General features: G+C 38.6%; 1 gene segment (V, D, J or C); it reads left to right on the top strand.

Moving 5' to 3' along the window:
* Positions 1–8,622: 8,622 nt before the first annotated feature.
* LOC101436499 (immunoglobulin kappa variable 3-20-like) overlaps positions 8,623–12,306 on the top strand; it is a 114,074-nt gene continuing 110,390 nt past the window's right edge. The window contains 1 exon segment of the V gene segment in view: positions 8,623–8,704. Coding sequence covers positions 8,623–8,704 — 82 coding nt within the window.

Consider the following 12,306-nt stretch of genomic DNA (forward strand, 5'->3'; position numbering starts at 1 on the left):
ATTTCATATCATTGAGGTCATGTAGTATTTGTCCTTCAATGCCTGGGCTGCTTCACTCAACTTAAGGTTCTCAAGATTCATCCATGTTATCACGTTTGTTTGTAGTGTATTTGTTCTTACAGCCGAGTAGTATTCCATTGTGTGTATATACCACATTTTATTGATCCACTCGTCTGTTGATGGGCATTTGGGTTGATTCAAACTTTTGGTGATAGTGAACAATACTGCTATGAACATTGGTGTACATATATCAGTTTGTGTCCTTGTTTTCAGTTCTGCTGGGTATATACCCAGCAGTGGTATTGCTGGGTCATATGGCAAATCTATGGTTAGTTTTATGAGAAACCGCCAAACTGTCCTCCAGAATGGTTGAATCCTTCTGCATTCCCACCAGCAGTGGATGAGTGTTCCCCTTTCTTCACATCCTCTCCAGCATTTGTATTCTTCTGTTTTTTTCACAGCTGCCAATCTTATGGGAGTAAGATACTATCTCATTGTAGTTTTGATTTGCATTTCCCTGATAGCTAAAGATTTGGAGCATTTTTTCATGTGCTTTTGAGCCATTTGTATTTCTTCTTTGGAGAAGTGTCTGTTTAAATCTTTTTCCCATTTTTTAAATGGGTTGTTTATCTTTTTATTTTCAAGATATAGGAGTTCTTTATATATGCAAGTTATAAATCTCTTATCGGATGTATGGTTGCCAAATATTTTCTCCCATTGTGTAGGTTCCCTTTTTACTTTCTTGACAAACTCCTTTGAGGTGCAGAAGGCTTTAATTTTGAGGAAGTCCCATTTATCTGTTTGTTCTTTTGCTGCTCGTGCTTTTGGTGTGGTATTCATGAAGCCATTTCCTATTACAAGGTCTTGTAGATGTTTCCCTACACTGCTTTCCAAGGTCTTTATGGTCTTGGCTCTTATGTTTAGGTCTTTGATCCATATTGAGTTGATCTTTGTATAAGGTGTGAGATGATAATCCTCTTTCTTTCTTCTACATATGGCTATCCAGTTCTCCAGGCACCATTTGTTGAATAGGCCATTCTCTCCCAGTTGAGAGGGTTTGGTGGCTTTATTGAATATTATATGGCTATATGTATGAGGTTCTATATCAGAACTTTCAATTCGATTCCATTGGTCTGTGTGTCTCTCCTTATGCCAATACCATGCTGTTTTCACTACTTTGTAGTATGTTTTGTAGTATGTTTTGAAGTCAGGTAGTGTGATTCCTCCAATTTCGTTTTTCTTTTTCAATATGTCTTTGGCTATTCGGGACCTCTTTCCTTTCCAAATAAGTTTCACAGTTAGTTTTTCTTGTTCCTTAAAGAAGGCTGTGTTGATTTTTTTTTTGGGGATTACATTGACTGTGTAGATCAGTTTTGGTAGGATAGACATCTTAATAATGTTTAGTCTTCCTATCCATGAACAGGGAATATTCTTCTATTTATTTAGGTCTTCTTTGATTTCCTTGAACAGTCTAGTATAGATATTGGTGTATAAGTTTTTTACATCTTTAGTTAAATTTATTCCTAAATACTTGATTTTTAAATTTACTATTGAGAATGGTATTTGTTTCTTGATTTCCTCCTGATCTTGCTCATTATTGGTGTACAGAAATGCTACCGATTTTTGTACATTGATCTTATAACCTGTGACTTTACTAAACTCATTTATGAGTTCTAGAAGCTTTGTTGTAGACCTTTCAGGGTTTTCTATGTATAGGATCATGTCATCTGCAAAAAATGAAATTTTTACTTCTTCCTTTCCAATCTGAATGCCTTTTATATCTGGTTCTTGTCTCAGTGCTCGAGCAAGTACTTCTAAGACAATGTTAAATAGAAGGGGAGACAGTGGGCATCCTTGTCTTGTTCCTGACTTTAGAGGGAAGGATTTTAGGATTTCTCCATTGTAAACAATGTTGACTGTAGGTATTTCATATATACTCTTTATCATGTTCAAAAAATTTCCTTGTATTCCGATCTTTTGGAGTGTTTTTGTCAAGAAATGGTGCTGTATTTTGTCAAATGCTTTTTCTGCATCTATAGATATAATCATGTGATTTTTTTCCCTTCAGTCTGTTTACATGGTGTATTACATTGATTGATTTTCTTATGTTGAACCATCCTTGCATACCTGGAATGAAGCCCACTTGGTGTGGTGCACAATTCGTTTAATGTGTTGTTCAATACGATTAGCAAGTATTTTGTTAAGTATTTTTGCATCTAGAATCACTAGAGAAATTGGTCTGTAATTTTCCTTTCCTGTGGTGTCTTTGTTTGGCTTTGGTACTAGGGTAATGTTGGCATCATAGAAGGAGTTAGGCAATGTTCCTTTTGTTTTGGTTTTTTGGAAGAGTTTCAGCAGGTTTGGTGTTAGTTCTTTTTGGAATGTTTTGTAGAATTCACCTGTGAAGCCTGAGCTCTTCTTAGTTGGGAGGTTTTTAATGACTGATTCTATCTCTTTACTTGTGATTGGTTTGTTGAGATCATCAATTTCTTCTTTAGTCAATATAGGCTGCTTATGTGTTTCTAGAAATTTGTCCATTTCCTCTGAATTGTCATTTTTGTTGGAATATAGTTTTTGAAAGTATCCTCTTATGACAGTCTTTATTTCTGTGGGGTTAGTGTTGATATTTCCTTTCTCATTTCTTATTTTGTGTACTTGCATCTTCTCTCTTTTTTTCTTTGTTAGTCTCACTAAAGGTTTGTCAATTTTATTGATCTTCTCAAAAAACCAGCTCTTGGTTTTCAAGTGCTTTCCTATTTTCTATTTCATTTAGTTCTGCTCTTATCTTTGTTATTTCCTTCCTTCTTCTTCCTGTTGGATTACTTTGTTAGTTTTTTTCCTAATTCCTCCAAATGTGCAGTTAGTTCTTCAATTTTTGTTCTTTCTTCTTTTCGATGTATGAATTTATGGCTATAAATTTCCCTCTCAGTACTGCTTTTGCTGCATCCTATAAATTTTGATATGTTGTGTTATCATTATTATTTGTTTCAAGGTACTCATTGATTTCTTTTGAGATTTCCTCTTTGACCCACTGTTTTTCTAATAGTGTGCCATTTAATTTCCATATCGTGGTGTATAATCTAGGCGTCTGGACCTTGCAGATTTCCAGCTTCACTCCACTGTCATCAGATATATTATTTTGTATGATTTTGATCTTTCTGAATTCATTAAGCCTTTCTTTGTGGCCTAGCATATGGTCTATCTTGGAGAATGATCCATGTGCACTTGAGAAAAATGTATATCCTGCTGTGTTTGGGTGTAATGATCTGGATATGTCTATTAGATCTAGCTCCTCAAATATACTGTTCAAATTTTTTCTTTCTTTAGTGATTTTCTTTTGAGATGTTCTGTCCAGAGTTGATAGTGGTGTATTAAAATCCCCCACTATAATTGTAGGTGCATCAATTCTTTCACTTAGTTTTTCCAGCGTTTTCCTCATGTATTTAGAGGCGTCCTTGTTAGGACCATAAATATTTATGAATGTTCATTCTTCTTGAGAGATTGTCCCTTTCACTAATATGTAGTATCCTTCTTTATCTCTCACAATAGTTTCGCATTTAAAGTCTATTTTGTCTGATATTAATATAGCTACTCCTGCCTTTTTTGGTTATTGTTTGCTTGTAAGATTGTTTTCCAACCATTCACTTTCAGCCTCCATGAGTCTCTGGGTCTAAAATGTGTCTCTTGTAGACAGCATATAGATGGGTCATATTTCCTTACCCAATGTTCCAGTCTGAATCTTTTGACAGGTGAGTTTAATCCATTGACATTCAGTGTTATTACTTTCAAGGAATTATTTATGTTAGCCATATTTTAATTGGACTTGTGTTTTTCATATTTTGTTGGTGTTTTTTCCTTCTCTTTTTTGTCTTTTTTGTTGCTCTTATACTCTCCTCCACCTCTGCCTGTCCTTTTTTCCCCTTTCTTTCTGCAGAACTCCCTTTAGAATTTCTTGAAGGAGAGGTTTCTTGTTGGCATACTCTTTCAGTTTCTGTTTATCTGTGAATATTTTGAACTCTCCATCATTTTTGAATGCTAGTTTAGTTGGATAGAGTATTCTTGGTTGGAAATTTTTTTCTTTTAATACCTTGACTATATCATACCACTGCCTTCTTGCCTCCATGGTTTCAGAGGAGAAATCAGCACTTAATCTTATGGAGCTTCCCTTGTATGTGATGGTTTTCTTTTCTCTTGCTGCTTTTAGAATTTTCTCTTTGTCTTGAACATTGGATAATTTAACAAGTATATGTCTTGGGGTGGGCCTTTTGGGGTTTATGATGATTGGGTTCACTGTGCCTCTTGGATATGTACATCTGTTTCTTTCAGTAGATTTGGGAAGTTTTCAACCATTATTTCCTGCAACGCTCCTTCTGACCCCTTTCCCTTCTCTTCTCCTTCTGGGATGCCTATAATACATATGTTTGAGCATTTTGCATTGTCATTCAGGTCCTTAAGTCCTACCTGGATTTTTTGTATCTTTTTATCGATCAATTCTACTATCTGTTTGATTTCCAATGTACTGTCTTCCACATCACTAATTCTCTGCTCTGCCTCTTCTAATCTGCTGATATTTGCTGCGAGTGTATTTTTGATTTCTTGAACTGTGGTGTTCATTCCCATCATATCTGTTATCTTTTTGCGTATATCTGCAATTTCCCCTCCAAGTGTTGTCTTCATGTTGTTAACCTCTTTCTTTAGTTCACTAAATTTGTCTATGTTATATATTCTGAGATCTTTAATTACTTGTGCAATGTTCTGCTCCCCTTCCTGGTTTTTTGTTTATTCTTTGGATTCAGCCATTTTTTCCTGATTACTGGTTTGGTTTGTAGATTTTTATTGCTGTCTGGTCATCATTTTATCTTGACATGTTTAATCAGTTTCTTAGCTTCTTTGTCTAGTCTTGGGGATTAATTAGCTGTTGTTTTTGTGTAAGTGTTATATCTTCTCTTTGTCACTTTGTTCTTCTTATCTAATTTCTTATTGCTGGTTGAGTTCACTTTAAAGGAAAGTATTGGGTCAGTGAAAGGCAATTGTGTAAGCAAGGAAAAAGTGTAAAGTAGTATTGGTGATAAATGTTAACAGAGCAACAATATGAGATCTGGGAGGATGGATATTAGATTCATGTAAGTTGTGTAGAGTTATAGCAGTATGTAGAGTACCTATAATGAGGTAGTTGACTGAATAAGGGAGGAATATGATATGAATTAAAAAGCTAGTGTTTTCGTGAGAGAAGGAAAGATAAAAGAAAGGCAATAGTTTCAAGAATGGATAAAAGACAGAAAAGAAAACAAAGGTATTAGAAATTAAGAGTTAGACACTTTGGGGATCACAGAAAGGGAGGTGGAATATAGGAGAGACAGTTGATGATGGAGGATATCAAGATGTAGGGGAAAGGGGATAGTGTAGGTAGCCAAAATCAATTCACAAAGAAATGAGGCAACGGAGGATGAGGAAACCCAGCAAATGTGAGGTGTTCCCTGCAGCACCTATTGTATAATTAAGATAAAATAAATTAAGAAGCAAATGAGGGACAAGGGAGAGATAAAAAGAGAAGAAAGAAAGAAAGAAAGAAAAAGGGGGTGGGTAAAGGGATGGGAACAAGTAAGGAAAAGAAAAAAAGATATAAAACAACCACAACAGCAACAACAAAAAACCCCCCTAAATAACTGAAAAAAAAAAAGACTTTGGGAGAAAAGACTAGGAGATAATGCAATGTTAGCAATCAGGACAATATAAAATAAAAAAATAAAATAAAAATAAAAAAATAAAAAAATAAACAAAACAAAACAAAAAAGAAAAAATGCAAATGTTGAGGGTTAGGACATTCAAGGACCTCAGATGGACCTCAGGGCATGATGGATTCAGGGATGGAAAGTCTGCAATGTTGAAGACTCAAGAGGTGTGAGTCTCTGGGGTGTGGGCCACCAGGGTTTAGGGGACTCAGACCTGGCAACCTCAAATCTGGTTAACAGGGAGCCTGGGAACACCACAGAGCAATGCAGCCTTCAGGGATCCCCGCAGCTGGGTGGCAGCCCTATGGGGAGTTCACATCCGCAAACTCTGACCTATGTGTCTGAACCCCGCAATTCACTCACTCACTTGGGTCTCTTCTGTGGCTGTATCACCAATTAGACTTCAGGACACCTCCTACCCTGTAAACCCCCAGAACAGCCACCTGGGGGTGCCTCTACACTGCAGCCAATTTAATGATGCAGATCAGTAGCCAGGCCCAGGGGTGGGGCTCCATCTGGAAGTGCCAATAACAGAGTCCAAAACCGAAATTCCCATGCTTCGCAAAATATTCCCTTAATCGGCTTCCAGACATCTCTCACCCTGCCAGATCCTGAAACAGTCTCCTGGTTATGTCTCTTTATTGTGAACAATTTACGGCTACTGCAGTTCGGCAGCCAGACTTGGGGGGCGGGGCTGTAGCCAGAAGCACTATTATTTGTATCCGCAATCAAAAATTCTCCGCCTCACAATAAAACTCCCATTTGTCTCCCCAAATCAGTCTGCGAAGGCCTCCTGCCCTCTTGGCCTCCCAATAGCCCACTCAGGGCTTATGAATTCCCCAGTACCACAGAGCCTCCAGGAATCGCTGCTGCCATGCCGATGCCATGGCTCTGCCCACCCCAGGAGGGAGCGTCCTGCATGCAGCTCCCACCTCCGTGTAATAGAGCCTCGATTTTATCTTATACATGAATTTTCTCTGTTACCTTCCCACCAAATCAATGTCCAGACTCCTCCTGCCCTGCAAAATCCCAAAACAGCCTGGTCCCGAAGAATTTCCAATGCTGCCCAGCTGCTTCTTTGCAGGAGAGATTATCAGGTATGCTCACTGAGCCACCATCTTGCCCCGCCCCCCCTCCATTTCTGTTGTTTGCATCTAAGAGCACTAATCTCCAATATATTTTTCATATTTGGTAGCTTGGCTCTGTATCAAAATTTATTTTTCCTGAATATTTATGGCTATGCTATTTGCAGAATTTTCATTTCTGCAAATTTATGAAATAACAAAAAAAATCTAAAATTACTCATTAGTTTTTTCTTTGAATTCTGTTTTACTTGTAAATAAAGTTGACATAATTGATTTATATCAATTATTTATTTATCTTTTCATTCATATACTTATTAAACAAATACTAGTTGCAATCACATACAGTCCTGGTACTCCTTTTTGTACTAGGATTATAATAATGGCTGTTAATGAATAACCTCACTTTTGGATGAGAGAGGAGGGGAGATAAACCCAACAAAATACAGGGTTCTTCCATCTCAGTGTGTTGGTCCTATGAGGGCTCACTTACCTTGTCAACTAGGTGACAGTACCTGCAGGGATGGGGCAATGCTTTCCAGGTAGCTTTATATGCTCTAAACCAGCATTCCCTCCATGGTACTATTTCTCCCCTAGCTGGGATTCACAATCCTGGAATCAAGGGGTGGAAATGCGAGGGGCACCACTCACTAATACCCTAGTTATCCACAGAATAGTGTCCTATGCCCAGAAGTGTTCATGATATTATTATCTGCATAGTTCTAAAAGTATCCTTAGTTTTGGGTAGGAATAAATGAACTGCTCTATCAGACCTTGGGAGCTGAAGCCATTTTACTTATGACCACTAGGTGGAGGTGTTACACTTCAGGTCTGCTAATCACTACATTAGTGATTTTATTTTTTTATTTTTTATTTTTTTAATTCTAAAACATTTTATTTATTTATTTATTTTTATTGATTTTGTAAAAATATTACATTAAAAAAATATATGAGGTCCCATTCAACCCCACCACCCCCACCCCACCACTCCCCCCCCCAGCAACATTCACTTCCATCATCATGACACATCCATTGCATTTGGTAAGTACATCTCTGGGCATCTCTGCACCTCATGGTCAATGGTCCACATCATGGCCCACACTCTCTCCCATTCCATCCAGTGGGCCCTGGGTGGATTTACAGTCTCCGGTGATTGCCCCTGAAGCACTGTCCAGGGCAACTCCAACTCCATTTTAGAAAGTGGTCAGCTTAAATGACAGTCCTAAGGGTGACTTGTAAAAATTTGGTGACTCATTTCTGGGAGTAATACTGTATTAAGGGCAATACAGAGGACTTGTTTTGGATATATTAAGTGAGGTTCCTTTTGGATGTTGAACAGGAGCTTCAAATACCTGTTTAAAATTTAGACTGAGTTAGATACACAATACGTGAATTACATCTTAATCTATCCAGTGATATGAGTATATTCCACCTAGGTTTTGGCACCATATTTATAACATTTAATTAAGTTCTGATATTACACTTACAGAGGCATGTATTTTATTACAAATTCCTTTTGTTTTCAAGATGGGTGCAGTTGATTTGAAAGAGTACAATTGCTGATATAATATTTCATTTTCAGAATTGTGCTGAATATTGTTGAAAGTTGTAGTGTTAAGTTGATTTCTCGCCTTTTGCAGGTGAGTAGTTACATTTCCTGTGGTCGTGATATTTTTACCTCCTTCCATTATTTATCTTCACAACTCACTGCAGAGGTGCATTTGACTTTATACTTTCTAAAGATTTGCATATGTTCCTCGGGGACTTGGTTGTCTGCTCAGGGCTCTATTAATGCAGTTTCCCTGGAGATGGGGCCTGAGTACATCACTTGGGTGAGCAAGATGATGTCACATTCCCAACTGCTCATCCTGCTGGTGTTCTGGGCCTCAGGTGAGAGGTTTAGAAGAGTATTATCTTTATAAAGCTGGAGAATGGTTTTAACATGCAGAGTGAGCAAACCATTTCATCTAAAGCAGATCTGAATATATAAGATAAATAAGAAAACCTACATTTAGATACATATTTTATACATTTGTGATTTAAGGTATGATCTATGTTCTTTTTTGGTTGCAGGTGCCAGTGGGGACATCGTAATGACCCAGTCTCCAGGCTCTGTGGCTGCATCTGCAGGAGACACTGTCACTCTCAAGTGCAAGGCCAGTCAGAGTGTTAGCAGCTACTTAAACTGGTACCACCAGAAACCAGGACAGGCTCCTAAACTGCTCATCTATGGTGCATCCTACCGGCCTTCTGGAGTCCCTGATTGATTCAGTGGTAGTGGGTCTGGGACAGATTACACTCTCACCATCAGTAGATTCCAGCCTGAAGATCTGGGAAATTATTACTGTCAGCAAAGTAGCAGCTATCCTCGCACAGTGCTTCAACCTCGAACACAAACCTCCTCCCCAGGGCTGTAGGGCAGTGAGTCTTGCAGCACCAGCTGCTTCCTCTTCAAACAGACTTGAATATGTTTGCATCCCTCATCTGTATGAGAAACCACATCCTTTAGGGAACGTACCATAGAAAAGTTTTTTTTCACTTGGCCAGATCAAGTGACAGGGTGAATTGACTCTCTAGCCTAGGGTCTTTTAAACTTTACAGCCTGATGGATTGATTCATTGTATCTCCTTAATGCTTAAAAATTTATCATTTTCTTTCCTTATTCCTTCCATCTTCTTCCTTCTTCCCTATCATCCTCCAACTCTGGTCCTTCCCAAGATTAAATCCTTGATCCTTCCTATTCAAAGCTTCCCCTGTGGAAGGTAATTTACCTCCCTTACTCTTTCCTTCACTGGACCCTTTGCCACCCATATTTTTCTTTTCCTTTTCACAAAAGATGATTTGATTTGCTACTCTACCTTCTTTTTTAATTTAGATAACTATTTTCATTTCTTATTGCAATCAAATTGTAATTGTGGTTGCCTTAATATACTACACTCATTGAGGAATGCTTAGGTTATAAGGGAGGATGCTCAGCCAATGACGTATGTTGATTTCAGTTTGGCCATTGCTCTGTGGCTGGAATTGAAAGCTCCACTTTCAAAATATGGGAGAGGAAGAGACGGTTGGGCACCAACTTCAGCTACTAATCAGTAAATTTGGCAGACAAAAATATAACCCTAAGAACAGCTAAAGTTTGAAATAGTTCAAGTGAGAAAGAGGCCGGTACCTGTCATCTTAACTCTGTGCCTGGTAGAGGGGAAGCTGGGATGACTGAAAATCACAGTGTTGGTGGGAGCCAGCTTTGTTCCATCCAGGCCATATTGCTGGTCTAGCCTAGGCCCCAGCCCCACCTCTACAGGGAGGAAGCTGGGGGACCTGTGGCAGCCTCTCTAGGAAATTACTGCCAAGTCTCAGAGGCATTTGATCACCCAATGTTGGCAATGCAAGTCACCCTGGAGGAATTCTGTGGCTGGAATTGGAAGCTCCATTCCCAAAAACAGAGGAGGAGGAAATGTTTGGCCACTGCTTGCAGCTACTGATTAGTACATTTGGCTGGCTAAAGTATAACCCTAAGAACATCTAAAGTTTGGAACTGTTGAAGTCATGGAGAGGCCGTTGCCCTTCATTTTGACCCTGCCCCCAGCATGTGGCCAAACCAGACTGAACAAAAATCACAGTGACTCTAGTAACGAGTTTATTTCACCCAGATCACTCTGCAACCTTAGCTCAGACTTCAGCCCCACCTCTGGCAGGGAGGAGGCTGTCAGGCCCTGCACAAGCCTATCCAGGTAACCACAGGTACATTTGGCTGGCAAAGACTGAATAATCAGAATTCTACTGGGGCAACTGTGGTCATCTTTGGACCTGAACTGCATAAATTGTTGCCCACATATACAGCTCCACCCCTACCCAAGGCAAGGGAGAAAGGGGTGTGAAGCTTCATCAGTCTCTCTGGCAGCTACAGTCTAGGCCAGCACAACTTGTATTATTCCACAAAGCTGTGACTTTGTCCCTACCCCTGGCAAAGGAGAAAGTTGGGAGAAGCTTCCTTGGTCCCTGGTGCAACAAGGGCAGCTTCAGCCTCCATATCTTGTAACACCAACTGCATCCTTGGCTCCTACTGCACAATCAGCAAGGGAGAAAGGGCAGGAAGCCTGAAACTAATGAGAAAAACTACACCCAGAGTAAATACTCTAGTAAGCCAGATGCTAAGACACAACCAAAAATTATAATCCACACCAAGAAGCAGGAAGATATGGCCAGTTAAGAGAATAAGATAAGCCTCCAGATGACATAAAGAAGCCGAGACAACTAATCATAGATGTTCAAACAAATCGCCTTAATAAATTCAATGAGATGGCTAAAGAGATTAAGGATATTAAGATAACACTGGATGAGCACAAAGTAAAATTTGAAGGCATACATTGAAAAAGAGCAGATCTTATGGGAATGATGGTGCAATATGTCAAATTAAAAAATATTGGAATCACAAATCACAGATTTGAGGAAGCAAAAGAAATGATTGGTGAGCTTAAAAAATGGCCTCTGAAAGTGAACGTAGAAGATGAAGAAAAGAATGGACAAAATTGAACAAGGTCTCAGGGAACTAATGACATGAAAAATCATGAAAACATACATGTCTTGGGTATCCCAGAAGTAGAAGAGAATGGAAAGGGGATAAAATTAATATTTGAAGAAATAATGGTAGAAAATTTCCCAACCCTATTGAAGGACATAGATATCCATGTCTAAGAAGCCCAATGTACTCCCATTCAAAATACTCCAAATAGAACAACTTCAAGACACACACTGACCAAAATGTAAATGCCAAAGTCAAAGTGAGAATTCTGAGAATGAGATAAAAGCAATGCAAAAGAATAAGGATACCCAATAAGATAGAGTGCTGATTTCTCACAAAAAACCATGAAGACAAGAAGACAGTGGTATGATATATTTATGATACTACAAGAGAAAAATCTCCATTTGAGAATCAATCAGAGGATACATAGGAGGGACTTCTGGACTTGATCCTCTTTTTTTAAACATTTTTAAATTTTTGTACTTATTTTTTCTTTAGTTAGGCCAGTAAATTATTCAGGCAGGGAAGGAAGAGAAATGAGAGAAAAAAATATATCATGGGTCCCAAATAGAAAAGAAGGGGCTGACAAGTGATAAAGTGAGCTAATTTACAGACTATAATTTCCCATTATAGATTATAAATGCCCAGGTTTTACTAGCATGTTCATCCATGTGGGGGACGTTAGAACTTGAAAGATAAAAAGAATGAGTAGAGAGTGAAGGGTCCTGGGAAATTATGTGTGATTGTGAGGTAAGATTCAGCACCCTTATGAGGTGAGTGGTCATAAATTTAAAGTGAGACAAGTTAGAATGTTTCTCCAACCACAGAGACATGGATATGGGCATGTGAAGTGTGGGGTTTTTACCAGGGGTAGAATTTTGCTGGATGAAGATAATAAAATACAGGAAGGGCAAGTGATTTCTTGATGTGTGTAAGGGAATCATTATTAAGCAGCATCACAGAATTTAAT

Source organism: Dasypus novemcinctus, chromosome 17 (genome assembly GCF_030445035.2).
Source record: "Dasypus novemcinctus isolate mDasNov1 chromosome 17, mDasNov1.1.hap2, whole genome shotgun sequence".
Taxonomy (NCBI): Eukaryota; Metazoa; Chordata; class Mammalia; order Cingulata; family Dasypodidae; genus Dasypus; species Dasypus novemcinctus.